The following is a 21,507-nucleotide window of genomic DNA, read 5'->3' on the forward strand; positions in this document are numbered from 1 at the left end:
CCTTTCAACCTGGAAGCTCATGACTTTAACTTGTGGGATGCTTTCTTGTTATTTCTCTGAAGACAAACTGTTTGTTTTCTGCCTCTATTGAGATGATTATATGGTTTTCTCCTTTCTTATGTCAATGTGATGAATTACATGAATTGATTTTCAAATGTTAAATCAACCTTGCGCTCTTGAGATTAAATTCACAGCTTTACTGAAGAATAATTGGCATGCAGTGAACGGCACATGTTGAACTGTGCAGTTTGCTAGGTTTTGACTTATGTTTCTTATGTTTATGTCTGTGAGACCATCACCACAAGATACTAAGCAAGATAGGAAGCATGTCTACATGTCCATTGCTGTTCCTTCCACCCCCTATCTTCAGGCGACCTGATTCTGTCACTGTAGATCAGTTTGCATTTTTTAGAATTTTGTATAAATAGAATCATGAAGCATGCACTCTTTTTGTCTTTTTTTAAAAATTCAGTGTAATTATCTAGATATTCATTCATTTAATTGCATGTATCTACATTCATTCCTTTCTATTGCCGAGTAGTATTCCATTATATGGATATACCATTATTTTCCTATTCATTCACCTGTTAATGGACATTTGGGTTGTTTCCAGCCTTTGAATATTGCAAATAAAGCTATTATGAACATTCCGGTGTAAGTCTTTTTGTGGACATATGTCTCTGTTTTTCTTGGATAAAATTCTATGAGGGAAATGATTGGGTCATATTGTAAGTGTATGTTTCACTTTTTAAGGAACTGCCAAACGGTGTTCCAGTTTAGAACTCAAATTACCCCACCAACCCTTGGCATGCACAGCCTTTTTGATTTTAGTCATTTGAGTGGGTATAGAGCAGCATCTTATTTTGATTTTAATTTGCATTTCCCTGATAATATATGATGCTGAGCATCCTTTCATGTATATCCTCTTTGGTGAAGTGCCTGTTTAAATCTTTTGCCCGTTTTCTTAGTGGGCTGTTTGTGTTATTATGGAGATGTTCGAGTTCCTCATGTTAAAAGATAAAATGAAGCATATTAAGTCTTTGACAGTTTATTTGAGCAAAAATCTGTTGAAATCTGACAGTGCCAAACCCAAAGTGGTTAAGAGTGCTCCGCCCACAGAAGTCAGAGGAAGGACTTTTACAGAGAAGAGGTGGAAGCAAAGGAAGGAAATAAGTTGATTGGCTCTAGTTTGAGTGGTTGTATTATTTGGGAAAATCTGATTGGCTGTTTGTGAGTGGTTGTCCTTTGGTTTGATTCTTAACTTTGAGGCCTTGGGGGTTTTGGTTTTGCTTTGCTTAGGAACCTCCTGAAGCATTGAAGTCACCTTAGCCTAATGGTCTCTTTGTTTAATTAATTTAACACGTACATTCTAGATACAGATCCTTTGTTTGTTGTATGTTTTGTGAATATTTTTTTCTTGTCTAAGAAAGTTAGAACTTTCTTAACATTATCTTTTGAAGAGAAAATGTTCTTTTAAATGAGACAAAATCCAATTTATTCAGTTTTAAAACAGCTTGTACTTCTCATGTAGTATTTAAGAAATTGCCAAGCCCAACATCACTAAGATTTTTTCTTTTCTCCTAGAAGTTGTGTAGTTTTAGCTTTTATATGATTTATGATCCATTTCAAGTTAGTTTCTGTATATGGTGTTAGGCTAGGTCAGGGTTCATTTTTTGTGCATGGGTATGGCTATCTAGTTGTTTCAATACAATTCATTGGAATAGTATCTTTTTCATATTTGATTGTCTTGGCATCTTTGTTGAAAATCAGTTGACCTAAATGTGCGGACCTATTTCTGAATTCTCGATCATGCATCTATCTGAGTGCCAATACTCTACTGTCTTTGTTACTGTAGCTTTATGGTAACGTCTTGATAGAAAGCATATGTCTTTCCACTTTGTTCTGTTTTTTCAAAGTTGCTTTGGCTATTTTAGATCCTTTGCATTTCCATATAAATTTTGGAATCACCTGATAAATTTGTACAAACAAACTTGCCAGAAGTTCAACTGTGATCATGTTAAGTCTATGGAACAATTTGTGTGTATAGATCAATTCTTTATGTTAATGTGATGAGTTACTGCACTGGGTCTCCATTGCTGCGTGCGTGGGCTTTCTCTAGCTGTGAAGAGCAGGGGCTACCCTTCGTTGTGGTGTGCAGGCTTCTTAGTGCAGTGGCTTCTGTTGTTGTAAAGCACAAGCTGTAGGTGCTCAGGCTCAGGAGCTGCAGGGCATGGCCATAGTTGCTCCGTGGTGTGTGGGATTCTCCTGGACCAGGGATCAAACCCGTGTCGCCTGCACTGGCAGGCAGACTCTTATCCACTGTGCCACCAGAGAAGTCCCTTGTTAACATTTTATTAAGGATTTTTGCTTCTATGTTCATAGGACTCTTTTAGTTTTCTTCTCTTGTAATGTCATAAAATGAGTTAGAAATTTTTATTCTCTTTTCTGAAAAAGTTTCTGTTATGCTGGTATTATTTCTTCCTTAAATGTTTGATTGACTACACCAGTGAAACCATCCTTCTCTGTGAAAGTTGTTTTTTTTTTTTTTTTCTGTGAAAGTTTTTGATTACCGATTTAATTTCTTTAATAGATATAAGGCTATTCAGATTTTCCATTTCTTGCTGATTTTCTTTAATTTTGGTAAATTGTGTTTTTCAAGGAATTTATTCATTTAATCTAAGTCATTGAATGTACTGATCACAAAGTTGTTTCTGATATTCTCTTATTCTTTCAATGTTAATAAGAGCTAGAGTGATGTTCCCTTTTTTATTACAGATACTGTTGATTTGTGTTTTCTCTCTCCTTCTGTCCCTTCCCCTCACCCCCACTGCATCAGTTTATTTATGAGTTTATCACTTTTATTAATTTTCCCAGGGAACCACTTCTGTTTTTTTTCCTTTGTTGTTTTTTCATTTTCTGGTTTGTTTATTTCTTCCCTTACCTTTACTGTACCCTTCTTTGTGCTTAAACTAGGGTTTTACTTCACCGTTCGTTTCTTTAAGCTTCTAAGATGGGAGCCTGTGGCTTCCTTGGTGGCTCAGCAGTAGAGAATCTGCCTGCCAATGCAAGAGACTCGGGTTTGACTTCTAAGTCAGGAAAATACCTTGAGAAGGAAATGGCAACCCACTCCAGTGTTCTTGCCTGGGAAATTCCGTGAGCAGAGGAGCCTGGCGGACTACAGTCCATGGGGTCACAAAGAGTCGGACACGACTTACTGACTAAAAGCAGCAACAAAGGTGGGAGCTTAGATCCTATTTCAAACTTAGAAAAAATGATTTTGTTCCATTTGGGCTACAAAGTACCACAGACTGGATGGCTTATGAACAATAGAAATTTACTTCTCACTGTTAGGGAGGCTGGATATCCACAATCAGGGTGCCAGAACGGTTGGTTCTGTTAAAGGGCCTCTTCCAGCTTGAAGACTGCCAACTTGTGGCTGTGTCCTCACAGGACACATTGTGCAAGGGAGCTCTGGGAGCCTCTTTGATAGGAATACAGACCCATTCACGAGGGTCCCACCCTCCTCCGCACCTCCCCAAGGCCCTACTTCCTAATGCCATCACACTGGGGGCTAGCATTTCAACATACGTGTTGGGAGGACACAAACATTCAGACCATAGTCATAACACAGCATCTTAAAACAGGAAAGTTTTAAGCATTGCCTCAACTGAATCCGCAGTTTTAATATGGTGTGTTTTCATTATCATTCAGTTCAGAATATTTTATACTTTTCTCTTGTGCTTTCTTCTTTGTCCCATGGGTTACTTAGAAAAATGTTTATAGATATCATTTTGTCATTGATTTCTAATTTAGTCAGAGAACAAAATCTGTACAAATAAATCTTTTAAAATGTACTGAGACTGATGTATGACCAAGCGTATGTTGTATCTTGGTGAATGTACCGTGTGCCATTGAGAAGAATGCTTATTTTGCAATCGGTTGTGATGTTTGTACAGGTCAACTGGATTAAGGTGGTTTATGGTGCTGTTGGACTGTCCTATATCCTGATTTTTTTGTCTCTTTGTTTTATCAGTCATCAAGAAAGAAGTGTTAAAATCTCCAATTATTAATATTAAATCATGGATTTGTCTGTTTCTTTAGTTCTGTTAGTTTTTGTTGTACATATTTTGAAGATCTGTTATTAATTACACACACTTTTATTATTGTTGTATATTCCTGATTGACCCTTTTATCATTATGATATGTCTTTTAATTTTATTTATTTACCTATTTTTGGCTGTGCTGGGTCTTCATTGCTGTGCGGGGTTTTCTTTAGCTGCAGATAGCAGGGGCTATTCTCTGTATGTGGCGCATGGGCTTCTCACTGCAGTGGCTTCTCCTGTTACAGAGCATGGGCTCTAGAGCACAGGATCAATAGTTGTGGCGCACTGACTCAGTTGCTCTGCGGTGTGTGGGATCCTCCTGGACCAAGGATCAAACCTTCCTGTGTCTCCTGCATTGGCAGGTAGATTCTTTACTCCTGAGCCACTAGGGAAGCCCTGAAATATCCTTCATCTCTGGTAATACTCCTTGTTTTGAAATCTACTTTGTCTGATATGAATTTAACCACAAAAGCTTTCTGTTGCTGTTAGGTAAACATTTTTCAATCCTTTTACTTTTCACCCATCTGTGTCTTTAAAAATATATCTTTTATAGATTATATGTAGTTGGCTCTTTTATATTTAGTCTGACCATGATGATCTGTGCTTTTTAGTTTATTGTGTTTAGTTCATTTGCATAGTGTTTAATTCATTAACTTTTAATGTTAATAGTTTGTGTTTAGGCATACCATCTTGCATTTCTATTTGTTCCACCTGGGTTTTTCTTTTATTGTTGGTATTCCTCTGTTTCACCTTCTCTGCCTTCTTTTGGGTTAATTGAATACTTCTGGTCTTCCATTTTATTTCTGCCATGGATTTTTAGTTATACTTCACTCTTTTATTAATTTAAAAATATTTTTTAAATTATGAAAATACGATAACACTTTCATATTATCATGTCATATCATATAAAAGTATAATATGAAAGTTTACAGGAAAATCAAAAAATACAGAACAAAGTTACATATAGTCCCACTATATCTTAAATTATTTTTTAAGCAAATAAATTAAGATTTTTAATTGGAATTTCAATATCAAACTCTCAAAAATTAATAGAATGAATATAAGAGAAATAGAAGAATACAGTAGACTTGAAAAGCACTGTGAACCAATTCAACATAAGTAAGATTTATTCAATTTTCATACAATAAGGATACAAATTCTATTCAAGTTCCCATACAGTGTAAACTAGGAGACACTGGAATATATCCAGGGACATAAAACAAGCTGCAAAAATTTCATGGGATCTGGGGACGTATGAGTTAGGTATAGCTCCCATGTTACCAGGAACTCAGTAGCTTTCACACATGTCTGACTCTTTGTGACCCTGTGGACTGTAGCCCGCTAGGCTCCTCTGTCCATGGGATTATCCAGGCAAGAATACTAGCGTGGGTTCCTAGTCTCTCCTCCAGAAGATCTTCCAGACCCAGGGATCAAACCTGGGTTTCCTGCATTGCAGATGGATTCTTTTACTATCTGAGTCATCAAGGAAGCCCTCACAAGCTTACAGTTCATTTCAAATCTTGTTTTGCCCACGCCTGACAAATCAGACTAGTACACTGTACAACAGAGAGAAAAGAGAAGGCTCTAATTAGGAGTCATCCATGCTGCTGCCCAGCTTCCATGCTTCCATAATGTCTGAATGGCAAGAAGGGTCAATGCCTAAAAACTCTCTCCCCGCCTTCACCAGGAGCCCAGGGGGAGGACCTTGGGCAGGGGGCTGGGGTAGTTGAAAGATGCAGTATTAACAGTCAGTGAGGTAAACTCGCTGAAATTGGCCATATCTCAGAAAATGTAAATATTCCATTTAAAAAATAGATTTACTAGGACAAAAATTCTGCTTAGAGACTGACTAACACTGGCTGTCAGATGCTTATATATTATTATGAAAAATAATCCAAGCAAGAAAATAAAACTTTCTGAACAGGAGCCTAACTCCTACCACAGGATTTCCTAGCCCTAAAGAAAGTTCTACCATGAGAGAGTAGCTGTGAAGAAGCCTACAGGAGTTTCCTTCTACACAGCTGGGAGCTGTGGGAAGCAGGCATGTACCACAGGCGGTGGGCTTGGCAGAGAGAGGAGCATATGGGTTCAACAGCAGAAATAGATGTCACCATCTGGCACAAAAGCCCCTCAAATAATCCCATTACCTCGCTGTCCTACCCCTTATCCAGGTTGCGAGCAGATGGCCTTTGAGATTTTTGTTTTTGTTCTTTTATGACATAGTCCTGGTTTTAAGCAAAAGTAGATAGAAGGCGATACATTGTTGGGGGTGTCTGCCAAGGTAGAGTTTAAGGAAACGGGGAGATGTTTCTGAGGATGGATTCCCTCTGACATGACTGCTTGGACTGGAACAGGGGTGTTTCCTGGGGGTGCTAATTAGAACAGGAAATGTGTAATCCCCAGTAGTCAGACAGACCAGCATGCCAGCTGTTGGTGTACAAGTGAAATTGATTCCTGGATGAGAGGTGTCTGCAGAAAGATTTCCTGGAGGTACTTCTTGCCAGGCTGGAGATGACTTTCAAATGAGACTCCTGGACACAGACAGCTTGTTAGTTTGTTAATGGCTAGTTGTTCAGTCACTCAGTCGGGTCCTACTCTGCGACTCCACGGCAGCACTCCAGGCTTCCCTGTCCTTCACTATCTCCTGGAGTTTGCTCAAACTAATGTCCATCGAGCTGGTGATGCCGTCCAATCATCTCATCCTCTGTCTCCCCCCTTCTCCTCCTGCCTGCAGTCTTTCCCAGCTTTGTGCTTATTTGTGCAGGATTTGACCAGCAGTACCAGGCCTCTTGGGACACAGATAGTAAAGTCAAACACGTTGTGAATACCTTGCCGGGCTTCAACATCTAGAACCTCGATGGTTGTTGACTTTCAGCCTTGCTTGGGATGGAATTTTGGAGACAGTGCAAATATTTCAGTATTTACTATTGCCATTGGAGTTTGTTCTTTGGTTTGTGTGGTCAGGTTGTTCCATGGCATGTCCTGTGGAGCTCTGACACATCCTTCATCCTTCATCAGCTATGACACCATGCCTAGATTCCAACACGATGACTTTTTGTCAGATTTTAAAAGCATGACTATTTGGGCTGGAACAACTCACCCTTTATGATATCTGCATGCTAAGTGGCTTCAGTTGTATCTGACTCTGTGTGACGCTATGGACTGTAGCCCGCCAGGCTCCTCTGTCCATGGGATTCTCCAGGCAAGAATACTGGAGTGGATTGCCATGCCCTCCTCCAGGGACTCTTCCCGACCCAGGGATCAAATCCATGTCTCCTCATTGGCAGGCAGGCTCTTTACCACTAAAGCACCATCTAAAGTAAAATCTGGAAACAGAGTCCCATTTGAAAGTCCTTATATAAACAGATGTGCCTTTGCTGCAGGAGTTGGTTGCCATTATTATTCACCTTGAGAAGGTTCCTTGTTCACCTGAAGGTGACCTGTCTATGGGTTAAACAACTATACTTCTTCCCTTGGGTGAGAATGGTGCTGGCTACACATGCCTTACTGTCTTTTTCTGACCATGTTGGACCCAGTGATGTATGCTGTATGGACAGAGTATTCTTGGAATTGAATGAAACTCTGCACACCTCTCAGATTCTCTCTTTACACAGTGGATAGCCAGGGTGGTCTCTGCCAGTGCCATCTGTTCTAGAGACTGGAGAGAATCCTAGTTCTGCTGATGGTCAATCAAAATTCCATCCCCCTTCTTTACCCCTTTCAGATCCATGAGAAAGAAGAGGAAGAGTTCAATGAGAAGAGTGAACACGATTCTGGAATCACTGAGGAGCCTCTACTCACAGCAGATCAGGTATGAATATGTCTTGGTTCTTGGGACTTTTAGTTCTTTTGATAGAGAAAAAGTTTGAGTACGCACTTGCCACATCCCTTTAAGGTGACAGAAAAATGTGTGGTCTTGTGGTGGCTATGTCCTGACTGAGAGTGTGTTTGATAAGGGATTGCATGTCTCTTTAAGACTCAGTTTACCCACCTGCAATAAATGGGAATGTAACTCCTGACATGTGTGTCGGGTGGGGTCCGTGTTTGGTAACAGCCAGAGAGGGGCCCAGCATTTACTGCCTCCATTTCCTGGAGGCAGTAAACCTTTTTATTGCCTTTTTATTGCAACTCATTGTACTTGGTGTCAAGATACTTAAACAAGGGTCCTAAATCCTTGTTCTCACGAGAATAGAAATGACAGATGAGGCTTTCAAGTGATGGATATTTTCTCATATTTCATAAAACATTGAAAATGTTGAACCTTCCTAAAAGAGTCTTAGAAACACTCATTTGGTAAAAAAAAAAAAAAGATATGCTTCACGTTTTATTGACTTACTTACATTTTGGTTTTAATAACTTGTTACTTAGGGAGAATACTCCTGGATCTCTGGATTCCTCATTCAACCTTTCAGTCAACAACTATTTATGGGCACTTGCTTTGAGCAGGCACCTTTCAAGCATTTTTACAGAGCGATTCTGAAAAAGCTCTACCAGGAGCCTTTGGTGCCAGAAAGTGCTTTTCAGTAAAAGGAACTCTTTCATATCTGTGGTAAAGGGTGGGATATAAACAGATAAGGATCAAGAGATTAAAGGGAACTGGATTGAAAAGAAGAGGTACTAGCATTTATTCTTGTGAATTTCGAGAAGAAATGCAGTTCAGTGATCCAAATTCAATGATAACGACTTCGAGGGAAAGAGGAACTCTGCCATAAAATTCCAAAGAGGGGTCATGTCATTTGCTTGTATTCCATGAACGGCTTAAGTATCCCCTACATTTGTGAGTGGAGATGGGGAAGCTTTGGAATAAAATGGAAATTATTCCAAAGGAGGGAACTCTAAGCACCTTTATCTTTGGTCCAGCCTAACATAAAGGAACCCACTTCAGTGACCAGTGGCCTTGGAGCCGGAGCCCATCACAGCATCGAGAACAAATATACAGATGCCCTGTTCTGACCAGACTCATCAATGGCTCCTTCCAAAGAAGCAGCCTTTGCTCATTCCCTTTTCTTCATGTGTGAACAATTAGTGTCCAAAGTCTTGTGCATTGTTCAATAGTTCACACTTTTCCCTTTTGGCAGTTACCTAATTTTACTCTCATCTTCTAGAACCAGTCCCCTACAATAGTCTAGATTATAGCTGAGTTTCTTACCTATTTTCTGCTGTCCAGACCCTACTTTTTCTATTATTATTTGTCTTGATTTGCACTTGTTGGTCAGCTTTTGTTCTTGTCCTGGTGAATTCTGGAGGTAGAGGTCTTTTCTTCTATGTGAAAAGCAGTACATGAGTTTGAGCTGTCCTAGGAACACGGCCATTTCCGGTCATAAGCATCATCACAATGAATGGACTGGATTTTGTGTTCGAGTTGGGTGGATGAAATATTCTCCCACTCAGGAAGAAAGTGCTCAGCAAATTGAAGTAAATGTTCCCTTCCAGGCAGCTCTGCTTTGGTTCCTGAAAGAGCAGTTTATTTCCAATAAAGCACTCATCTAAATGGTGTTCTTGGAAGAGGTTTGACGTTAAAGAGGGCTTTGTATTAAAGGGAGAATGTTTGCAAGCCTTCAGTCAGATCTATTTTTATTATTATTCAATATTTATTAAGTAACAATATTGCTTTAGGAATTTTACAAAGAAAATTAGGCACATCCTTCATTGATCATCCTTCATGCTGAGATATTCCTGCAGCAGAGAAGAGTGAGTGCTGTCTTGTGTACCCTCCTCAGGTGATTGAAGAGATTGAGGAAATGATGCAGAATTCCCCCGACCCTGAAGAGGAAGAGGAGGTCCTGGAAGAGGAGGATGGGGGAGAAACCTCCTCCCAGGCGGACTCGGTCCTCCTGCAGGAGATGCAGGCCTTGACCCAGACCTTCAACAACAACTGGTCCTACGAAGGTGAGGGTCCTGGGGGTGGACTCGTGAAGGATGAACTCAGCTCTGCTGGGTAGGGCATGAGCTTCACGTGTCACTAATAGAGCCTCAGGATCTAGGGAGTTGACGTCACTGTTCTTACTGTATATCAGTAGAGAAGTTCGCATCACAGAGGGTGGGGAGGAGGCAATCGAGCAAAATTAAAATGGTAAAATGAACCAAAGAACAAGTAGAGGAAATCTGAACTCACTATTCCAAATGATGCTTCCCTGGTGGGCTTCCCTGGCAGTCCAGTGGTTAAGACTGCAGTTCCGACACAGGGGGTGTAGGTTCAATTCCTGGTTGGGGCACTACGGTCCCACATGCTGCACAGAGCACCCCCCGAAAACCCCACTTGATACTACCATAAAGTCAATGAAAAAAATCTACAAACAGTGATGATAATAATAGCTTATATATTTAGAGAGCTTTGTAGTGCCAAAGCCTGTTCTAAAGCTTTGTACGCATAATCTCATTTCATGCCTGTAGCAACCCCATTAGGACTGAGCTAACTGAGTTTCTGGACGAGTAAGTGACTTGTTTGAGGCCATTGTCGGGGAAATATGATTTAAAAATAATATCTCCTCCCCACCCGAGAAACCTTTTCACAGTAAAGGAGAAAGGAAACAATTTTATTATCGAATAAGCATTAAGCCAGAATATGGTGCATATCACAGTTCAATCAGTTCAGCTGTATCCAACTCTGCGACATGAACTGCAGTCTGCCAGGCTTTCCTGTCCATCACCAACTCCTGGAACTTGCTCAGACTCATGTCCACTGAGTTGGTGACGCCTTCCAACCATCTCATCCTCTGTCATCCCTTTCTCCTCCCGCATTCAATCTTTCTCAGCATCAGGGTCTTTTCTAGTGAGTCAGTTCTTTGCATCAGGTGGCCAAAGTATTGGAGCTTCAGCTTCAGCATCAGACAGACCTTCCAATGAATATTCAGCACTAATTTCCTCTAGAATTGACTGGTTTGATCTCCTTATCACAGTCATCCACCAAAGGGCTTGCAAAACCAGAAAGAAATCTCACCTTTACCTACAGGCAATTGGGCACAACCCATTACATTGAGGAAGTTTTGCAATTTGGAGTCAGGTGACGAGTGAGGCCCCTGTTTTGTTTCTTGGTGATGACTTTTCAAAGCAGTGGCTCCCACATCCTTGAGGAAACATTCCTGAGTCCTGAGACTGGCAGGAGGTGTATTTAGCCATGAAAATGAATGACACACATTTGAAAAGGACAGAGAAAGAGATTCTGGAAGAAAAGGAAGGGAGGGGGGAAGTCTCTTCCCTCATTTTCAACAGGGAGAATCAAGCCTCTTTTTTTTTTCCCCATCATGTGGCACGTGGGATCTTAGTTCCCCAACCAGGGATTGAATCACACCCCCAACAATGGAGCATGGAGTTTTAACTGCTGAACCACCAACGAAGCCCCAAGCCTCTTATTTTTAATGCATATTTGCCCCTACACCACCTTCAGGTCATAAGGGGTGGAGCCAAAATTTGAAGGCAGGCAGGTTAGCTGCAGAGTCCACACTCTTAATCTGCATATCGTATTAACTCTCTGACACAGGTTTGTAGTAATTATGATCCTGCAAACAAAGAGGCAGATGAAGCGTGAAATTAAAAGATGTAACACCAGTGGCAAAAACGGGTATAAGCTTATCAGTCTGCAGGGATAATGGTAACCATGCTGCCTGAAGGGCCACGTTCCCTGGGAGTGGATTTGCATGGGGGTAGCGGGACTTAACAAACGACAGAGAGGGAAGGCGGGATGGTTAGGGTATAAAAGTCCAAACTCTGATGAGAATAGTGGCGAAAACAGAGGCGTGACCTGAGGGACCGAGTCCTATAAGTAAGACCGTGGCTCCAGAGAGTGGAAGCAGGGCGATGTTAGCAGAAAGAATCTGTTGGGAGCCATGGATTTGGCCCCAGCACTGCATTCACAGCGGCTCCAATCAGGCCATTCTCCGCCACACAAAGGTCCCATACAGAGAACTGCTCAGTGAAAGACTGGGGAAAACAGCTGAAACGCAGAGTTAAATGGCAAAAACAGAAGGAGGAGGACAACTCCAAAGAGTGAATTGAAGGAGAAGGTTGAAGTAAGTCAGCAAATACCCCGGGCAGAGCAGGGAACGCAAAGAGAGAGGAGAATGGATTCTGATGTAGAAGAAACAAAAGATGCCATTAGAAAGGAATACATTCGAAAAGATGCTCCCGGATCTACTTTAAATGAAGAAGTCTGAGGGGATAAGAATTTAAAATAAAGTGATCTGTGTTCTGTTCTCCCATGTTTTTCTTTTCTCTAACAGTAGCAGTAGACTCGGTGCCAACAGGCCAGGCTTCATTTTCCCATGCGTGTTGCCTGTCTTTGCATGTCTCACGTATTTTTGGACACGTATGCTGTGACGCAGGACAGTCAGTGTAGAGAGGCCTCAGATGACTCTGCCTGTTTTGCTGTTGGCTCTCTCTTGATCAGGTCTTGGGAACAGACACCACCTCTCTATTGCTCTTCGACACAGATGTCAAAATCTTCATGTCCCCCTCTCCCAATTCTTGACCCATTTCACGTGAGAAATATTATATGTGCTCAGTCGCTCAGTCGTGTCCGACTTTCTACGGCCCCATAGACAGTAGCCCGGCAGACTCCTCTATCCGTGGAATTTTCCAGGCAAGAGTACCAGAGTGAGTTGCCATTTTCTACTCCAGGGGATCTTCCTCACCCAGGGGTCAAACCAGCCTCTCTTGTGTCTCCTGCATTGGCAGGTGGATTCTTTACCACTGGCACCATCTAGGAAGCCTGAGGAATATTATAGAGACAGAGGAAAACTAGGGAGACCAATCAAGCGATCAAATGTCACATGTGTGTCCGCCTGCATTTTTGTGGACAGAGTCCACAGGTCTCCCCTGGGGTTGGTTTTTCTCTCCCCTTTGTTTTCCCGAGATGATGTTTTCTTTCACAGTCCATAACTGGTCCTCCCCTCTGGCATGTGCCTGAATCGTGCAGGTCCTTCCGGGCCCCGGGAGCCTCTCCCGTGGGCTGGAGGCAGTGACCCTGCAGGATGGTCTTCCCCTGCAGGCCTGAGGCACATGTCTGGGTCTGAGCTGATGGAGCTCCTGGATCAAGTAGAGGGAGCCATCCGAGACTTCTCGGAGGAGCTGGTGCAGCAGCTGGCCCGCCGGGATGAGCTGGAATTCGAGAAGGAAGTGAAGAACTCCTTCATCACGGTGCTCATTGAGGTGCAGAACAAGCAGAAGGAGCAGCGAGAACTGATGAAGAAGAGGCGGAAAGAGAAAGGGCTGAGCCTGCAGAGCAGCCGGATAGACAAGGGAAGCCAGATGCCTCTCAAGGTAAGAGGACAGCCCGGCACGAGGACCAGAGGTGTCCAGCTTCTGGGGTCCCCATTGCGGGTCCCGGGACCAGACCAGCTGTGGCCCCAGACAGACCTGTCCTGAGCCATGACTGGGCAGGAACCCCGGGCAGACAGTGAGGCCACGAGAGGGAGAAGAGCCCACCCATCTCCTCTGTGCCCCCAGAGGATGCCTGGTCTAATTGAAGGAGACAGGCTATAACTCTAGAAGAGAAATAAGTACAGCTATGTGCTTTAATAGGCAAGACTCTAGGAAGTGGGGTGACGGTATTTAAGACTGAGTGGAGTTGTGCCCTGGGACTCTGGGTTCAGAGTCCCTGTTACCAGCAATTTATAGCTCTGACTCATCTCTATAGGAGGTCATTGGGGTGTTTCAGGATTGAAAATTATGACACCTTGTTATAGTGACCAGATTCTTCCAACCAGTGGTTTTCAATCAGGGAGGCTCAGCAGAATCATCTAAGGAGATTTCTCAAAATACCTATTTCTGAGTTCTCCCCGAGAGCTACTGAATGGGGCCTCGGGCATGTGCATTTTGGAGAAAGCTTCCTGGATGAGGACAGGTGCTTCACATCCATCCTTCCCAATGACTAGGCATTTTGTTTTCTTCCCTGAGACATTTTCATCGTCATCTGTCCAAGTTTCCCTGTGCTGCTTTATTTTTCTATTTACATACAGAGGCTGAAATGAGGAAATCCAGGAGTACCTGGGAGAGGTGGGGGGGGTGCTGGGGTTGGGTCTTATCACCCAAGGGACTTACTCAGATAAGAGACTTTGAGATGCTGCTATTTCTTCTTGCAAAGCACAGGCTGAGGTGCTTTGCAAAAATTTTGGCCCAGGTCTTTACTTTCTAGATATAAAACCCCAGGGCCCTGATCTGGGTTGGTGTAGAAACTGACAGGTCTGGGTAGCTTAGGGAAGACTTGCCCTTCTGAGTCTCGCTGTCCTCCCCCAGCGCTTCAGCATGGAAGGCATCTCCAACATCCTGCAGAGTGGCATCCGCCAGACTTTCGGCCCCTCGGGAAGTGATAAGCAGGTATGGCCTGTCTCTCTGCTCCCAGTTTCCTTCCCAGGCTCTTGCCACTCGGTCTCCTCAACAGAGTGGGGGATGGGGATACACTAGAATTATCCCAGCATGGGGGAAGATTGAGGGCGTGGGAGGATGTCCTAACAATTTCTTCCATTAGGGTCTTCCATTCGAAGGAGAAGCAGAATGGGTCTTTTTAAAGGCAAATGGTTTTTTGAACTTTTGTATTAGAGGCCATGGTGAAAACTCAACACTCCTTGTAGACCTGTGAGTTCAGTTGCTTTCAGAACAAAATGCGTTAAGGGAGAACCTGCTTCATGAAAGATGCTGTCCAAGAGCTTAATTAGCTTTACCACACTGGGCTTCCCTGGTGGCTCAGTGGTAAAGAATCTTCCTGCAATGCAGGAGTCACAAGAGATCAAGAGATGCAGGTTTGATCCCTGTGTTGGGAAGATCCCCTGGAGGAGAACATGGCAACCTACTCCATATTCTTGCTTGGGAAATCCCGTGGACAGAGGAGCCTGGCGGGCTAAAGTCTGTAGGGTTGCACAGAGTCAGACACGACTGAAGCAACTTAGCAAGCACACTGGCCTCCTAGCGGAGCCAGTCCCACCAAGACTGCCTCTTCAGCTGCCTTGCTGACTGTAACCCACACTGCGGGGTCTCCAGTTTGGCTTCACTTAATCAATTACTTCCCTGAGAAATGGTTTGCATTTCTGGCTATCTGATGCCTGCCATGTGCTGAGCTCTGTTGCTAGGCCCCCAAGCAGTACAGAGATGAATGAGTCCTGGTCCTGCCCTCATGGAGTGCATAGTCTAACAGAGAAAGTCGGTATGTCCAAAGACATCTTTGAGATCGTGCACAAAACTGTATGTTTTAGGCCTATTTGTGACTGAATCCTAAGTATTCGAATTCTGGAGCTACAGGCTGGGAAGAGATTGTTGTTGTTGTTGTTCAGTCGCTCAGTCGTGTCTGACTCTTTGCGACCCCATGCACTGCAGCATACCAGTCTTCCCTGTCCTTCACTGTCTCCTGGAGCTCTCCCTGGAAGAGATTTTATGAACATGTAACTTGGTCCCCTGAGTTCACAGAGGTAGAACGAAGGCCCAGAGAGATTAGGCAATTTCCCCCAGGCCACACTGCTAGTGGCAAGGCCACGGCTAAAACACAAGCCTCGTGCTTTAGAGCTTTTCTCAATCGTGATGTCAGGCTCCCTCAGGACCTTCCAGGTCCCTCTGGCCAGTGCTTTTGGATAGCCCCCTGGACAGTAAGATGATTTTGTTGTAGGAGCACCTCATCTCCGCCAGAGGGAGCAAAACCAACATCCCAGACCCTGGGCGGGGTTGAGGTTTTCTCACTAGTCATTTTGACAAAAGAGAAAGCATTCATTCTCTAGTTGCACTGCAGAGGAGAAGAAAATATCATACGCCCGTAGAATGTTCTCTGCTTTTAGCCTGGAGGACCAAAAGCTCACCAGACTTTGTTAGTTGGAGGGACCCTTTTCCTGGCTAATATGATCAAGTCTTACTTTTGGTGGGAGGGAATTTTACTTTCTTTTTTATTTTTTTAAATTACGAAAGTATGGTAACATATTTACAGGAGACCTGGAAAATACAGAACAAAGTTACATATACTACTACTACTACTAAGTCGCTTCAGTCGTGTCTGACTCTATGCGACCCCAGAGATGGCAGCCCACCAGGCTCCCCCATTCCTGGGATTCTCCAGGCAAGAACACTGGAGTAGGTTGTCATTTCGTTCTCCAGTGCATAAAAGTGAAAAGTGAAAGTGAAGTTGCTGAGTCATGTCCGACTCCCTAGCAACCCCATGGACTGCAGCCTTCCAGGCTCCTCCGTCCATGGGATTTTCCAGGCAAGAGTACTGGAGTGGGTTGCCATTGCCTTCTCTGAAGTTACATATAGTTCCACTATATATTATAATTATTTTTTAAGTAGATAAATTAAGATTTTTAGTTGGAGTTTCAATATCAAACTCTCAAAAATTAATAGAATAAATAGACAGAAAAGTAGAAGGATATAGTAGACATGAAAAGCACCATGAACCAAAATATGGGGGTTATTTTCAAATATCTTTTGATATTGATTTCTAACATCCCATGATGATAGAACAGACTCTGTTGATTTCAATACCTTTAGACCATGGAATTTTTGCACTCTGCTTTATGTCCCTAGATATGTTCCAGTGTCTCCTGGTTCATAGTCTATGGGAAGTCAGAATTTGTATCCTACTGTTTTGTGAGAATTGTATAAATCTTAATTATGATAAAGTCTTCCTTTAAAAGAGACATTTTCCAAAGATGGGGGGAAATCCTGAAACAATGGCGCGCACATTGTTATGTATGTTGTTGAGAACATCAGATTTGATGGAGCGCGTGTTTTTTAGAGAAAAACTCAGTTCCCGTGCAAGTTGTCGACCCCTATCTCGGCCCCGGGAATGGGGCTTCTGTCTCACATGCAGCATGCCCTGTTTGTCTCCTAGTACCTGAACACAGTCATCCCTTACGAGAAGAAGGCCTCGCCCCCGTCAGTGGAAGACCTCCAGATGCTGACTAACAGTGAGTTCCTCCCATTCTCAGCCAGATCAACTGCTCATTTCTGTCCCTCTTGCCCTGTGAGTTATACCCTTGGTGTCTCGGGTCTGAGGTTTCCCCAGGGCAATTTCTTTTTTATTTTTGTTACTATTATTATTTTTAATTGGAAGATAATTGCTTTAAAATGTATTGGTTTCTACCATGCAACAATGTGAATAACTCATAACTATATATGTGTGTGTGTGTGTGTGTATATATATATATATATCCTCTCCTTCCTGAGTTTCCCTCCCATCCCCACCTTTAACTTTTATTTTATATTGGAATACAGTTGATTAACAATATTGTGTTAATTTCAAATATACATCAGAGTGATTCAGTTATTCATGTACATGCATCTGTTCTTTTTCAAATTCTTTTCCCAGTTAGGTTGTTACAGAATATTGAGCAGAGTTCCCTGTGCTATACAATAGGACCTTGTTGGTTATCTATTTTAAATATCTATTTTAAATATAGTGCAGTTTCAATGGATCAAAATGTGCTCCACACCATTGCATCATGTCCCCTCCATGGGACAGAATTAAAGAGCTCTTCAGTGATACTAGGAGCTGCTTTGTCTTTTCCTGGTTCCTGGAAGGGAAGAGACTTGCCAGAAAAGACAAGCTGATGGAGGAGGTTGAGCAGGGGAACTTTCTGTGGTTCACCCACAGGTCTCAAGGCCATGCGCTCTCCGCCTTGCCTGCAGTTTGAGGTTGCCTTGTGTTCCCAAAGCAGGGAGCTCCTTCTAAGGGACTTAATGAGAAGCAAGGTTTCTTGGGTGGGGTAAGGCTGATGGGAGAGAATAGATTCTGGTTTCCCTCCCAGGCCCTGACTCTATTGTCAAGTAATATTAGCAAGCATTCAGAGCGGTTGGGGAAAACAGCCTGTGATGGAGAGCCTTTTTAGGCAAAATCTCTCGATACCCATCAGACACTACAGCCCCCAAAGGGCTGGGGCCACAGGGTATTAGCCATCAGTGCCAGCTTGATTTTTTAGGAAGAGAAAAATCCTAGGCTGAGATGTGAGGAAGGGCTCAGTAAATCACCAGGCCATCCATCACCCTGGCAACCGTGCTCTGCATTGAGTAACACACTAATGGGATGCCCGCCGTTGCTGTGCTGCCTCAGAGGGAATGGGCCGCCGTAGGGCTTTTTGATGCCTAAGGGGAGGGAAGGGGGTCTTCATCTATTTGGCTGAAGAAGATAGATACCTCCTGGGCCCATTGCTTAAGGTGTCCAAAGATTTCATTTTTATCATTTTGGAGAATGAAAGAAGACATTTCTGATAAATGGAAATCTTGCCTCCATCAATAGACACCACGTCCTTGAGAACCTGGAAGTTTAAATTCAAAGTGCATCAGCTTCCTCTTAACTCATCTGAAGCTCTTTTATTTGCATAAATATGCACTAAGATTTTTTTTAATGGGAGCAGATAGAAATGAGCTGACATTTATAGGTGTTGGTGTTTTCACAAGCAGCAAGCATTTGGAAAATAATTTGGACAAATTATGACGGTTGATATATGTAGAGCACTCTATCATGCTGTTTTTTGAAAAATAAAGAGCTATAAATTTATTACAGATCCCCATTCAGAAATTTAGTGTGAAATCCTTTCATTTTAATCAAGAAACAGTGGTTTGTGTACACTTTGAAGTTCATTTAAAAAATTAGGGCTAGAGTATATCCATCATTTAGAATACTTTGGAAACAGAAATGTGAATAAAGGAAAATAAATAGCTTCTTCCTCCCTTCACTGTGGTTACTATATGGTGTTTTTCAAGCATAGTATTTTATGTCTTTCCCATATAGTTGGGATTACACAGGCTATTAAATTTCATATCATGATTTTAGTCACATCAGTTAACATTTGGTTAACATTCTTTTTATGGCTCTCTCTTCTGTCGTATAGACATACCACATTCCAATATTTTATTCTTTTTAAAAAAAGCTGCCAACTTCCCTGAATACCAACTTCCCTGTATGTTATGAGAGCTCTCTTTTTTGGCACATCTGTGTATGGGTTTGTAAACAGTAATTCTTCTTTTCCCAACTCCTGAGTCAAGAACATAAGCCCAAGACTGACTCTGGGGACTGGACAATTCTTATAAATTTTGGATTTTGGAGACCACCTGAGTCACATGTTGGCTGGGCTGAGTGCAATTATTGTATTTTTATTGCTATCTTCTTGGTGGGCAGCATTTATTTTAGTCTTCGCATGCCCAGCTGCAACGTATTTTCAGCCTGTTATGTTGAAATGAATCCATGTCTAAAAATGCAGAAGAAAGGAAACAAACCATCGCCTGAATGGCCTGAGGTCCAGTCTTTTTCTCGGCCTGGCCATGGACTCATGCCAACGTCAGCCTCTGTCTCTTACCCCCTCCTGAGTTTTGGAGTCAAGTGGGCTTCCCTGGTGGCTCAGATGGTAAAGAATCCGCCTTCGGTGTGGGAACCCTGGGTTCGATCCCTGGGTTGGAAAGATCCCCTGGAAAAGAGAGCGGCTACCCACTCCAGTATTCTGGCCTAGAAAATTCCATGGACAGAGGAGCCTGGTAGGCTACAGTCCATAGGGTCGCAAAGAGTCGGACACAACTGCGCGACTTTCACTTTCCATGACCTTGATTTGCAGCTTGTTAAGGTAATCAATGGAGAATAGGACCTCGGAATGGACTGGGAAGTCTCTCGATTGTCAAGTTGCCTCCTGACCTCAGTCATCAGGGCCAGTTGATCTTCAGTGTTTTCTTCGCTTGCAAAAAGCAATACATGTACACACTGCTATATTTAAAATGGATAACTAACAAGGACCTACTTACAGCCCAAGGAACTCTGCTCAATGTTTTGTGGCAGCCTGGATGGGAGGGGAGTTTGGGGGAGAATGGATACAGGTATATATATGGCTGAGTCCCTTCCCTGTCCATCTGAAACTATCACATTACACTGATAACTGGCTATACCCCAATATAAAATTAAAAAGTTAAAAAAATGAAATTAAGTGCAAAGATTATTGTATCCAGTGGAAAAAAAGAGTAATACATGTTCATGGAAAAAATCTGGACCTTATAGCAATACAATGCTGAAGAGAACATGACCTGGGGCCTCATACTCAGAGGTAACTGCTTTTAAGTTTCATGCACATTCTTCCAGATTTTTTTCTATGAATATTAACATTTATTATTTACTCTTTTAAAATTAATATATTAAGTTCCACAACCTCCTTTCTTCATTGATAAGTATGTCTTGTATACATACACGTCTATCTTTTTTTATGAAGCTGTTTGAGATGGCATAGAGAGCATATACCAGAGTTTACTTAAGGCATCTATTGATGATGAAATCTCTTGTTGGATACTCCCATCCCTTCCCTCGTTTTTTGATAGTATAAACAAGGTCCAGATATTAATATTTTTTGAAGGATTTTTTTACAGTGCTGACTTCTGCATCATGAATAATGAATATGAGAAGGTACTTCTTAGTTTAATAACAGAAAAATCTGTTCTATGAAAAACCTTAAGTTTTAATCGCTTTCCTATTGTTCGCTTCATATGTAGTTCATATCCCTTTTCAACAAAAAGTCTGTAAGCTCCTTGAAGGTCATCAGTACTTTTGCATTTCCACAAATTCTAGTGCTGTACTGGGCATAAAGTAGAAGATATTTGTTGAATTAAATTCATTTGCTCTTAATAAACTGGAGATGAGAACTTTCCTAATAATATCTGTATGAATAGGATGTCTTTAAAGACAGATTTGTCAGAGTTTCAGCAGTGTGACAGCTGTTGTTCTTAACATTTGGATTGCATCTGAAAGTTGGTTCCTTTTTTAAATTGCTTTATTTATTTTTATGATCGTTAAAGACACATAATTCATAGGTGATGGGGAAATTACAGATGAGCACATGCCTACAAAAAGGAAAGACTAAAAGAAAAAGAGAGATAAGAGAAAAGAGGACGTCAACTCATCGGTAGGGCTACCCTGATCCTTTTGGTGGCTTCTCCTTCACCAGCAGGTGAATGCTGGCTCTTGACAGAGGCTTCTAGACTTTGCTCAACACTCAGCAAGTGTCTGATTTCCTTGACTCCTCTCACTGTCTTTGGGTTGGTGGACAGTCTGGCCCAGAAGTGAGCTTATGTGTCCTGATTCGTCTTGACTCTTCTCTCTCCCCTCCCACAGTTCTCTTTGCCATGAAGGAGGATAATGAGAAGGTTCCCACTTTGCTGACGGACTACATTTTAAAAGGTAAGAGCAGCCCAGGTCTCTGGGAGCAGAAGTGGCCTCCGGGGCTCCCCTCCCCCAGGATTCTTGTCGGCTGGACGCACAGAGCCCACACTGTGGGCCTCCCAGAGCCTCCACACTGGGCCAGACCAGGCAGGGCCGGGGAGCTCCGTGGACGACTGTGAGCGGGCCCTTGGCTTTGGATGTTGCTAGGAGGCCTGAGGAGGACATTCCATCACCCCCGAGTCACCAGCGCGACTCCACACAAAGAGCAGCCAAACCAGTACAAAAGGCTTATTGTTA

The 21,507-nt window shown here is 42.6% G+C and overlaps 1 protein-coding gene across 5 annotated transcripts in view; it reads left to right on the forward strand.

The window, feature by feature from the left end:
* The window catches only part of FEZ1 (fasciculation and elongation protein zeta 1), a 42,735-nt gene that overhangs the window by 18,144 nt on the left and 3,084 nt on the right, over window positions 1-21,507 (forward strand). For all 5 annotated transcript variants that reach the window (XM_027531826.1, XM_027531827.1, XM_027531829.1 and 2 more), the window contains exons 4-9: window positions 7,828-7,914; window positions 9,824-9,992; window positions 13,090-13,361; window positions 14,337-14,417; window positions 16,909-16,984; window positions 21,163-21,228. In XM_027531826.1, coding sequence (XP_027387627.1) covers window positions 7,828-7,914; window positions 9,824-9,992; window positions 13,090-13,361; window positions 14,337-14,417; window positions 16,909-16,984; window positions 21,163-21,228 — 751 coding nt within the window. The remainder of the gene's footprint in view (window positions 1-7,827; window positions 7,915-9,823; window positions 9,993-13,089; window positions 13,362-14,336; window positions 14,418-16,908; window positions 16,985-21,162; window positions 21,229-21,507) is intronic.

This window comes from Bos indicus x Bos taurus, chromosome 29 (genome assembly GCF_003369695.1).
Source record: "Bos indicus x Bos taurus breed Angus x Brahman F1 hybrid chromosome 29, Bos_hybrid_MaternalHap_v2.0, whole genome shotgun sequence".
In the NCBI taxonomy this organism is placed as follows: domain Eukaryota; kingdom Metazoa; phylum Chordata; class Mammalia; order Artiodactyla; family Bovidae; genus Bos; species Bos indicus x Bos taurus.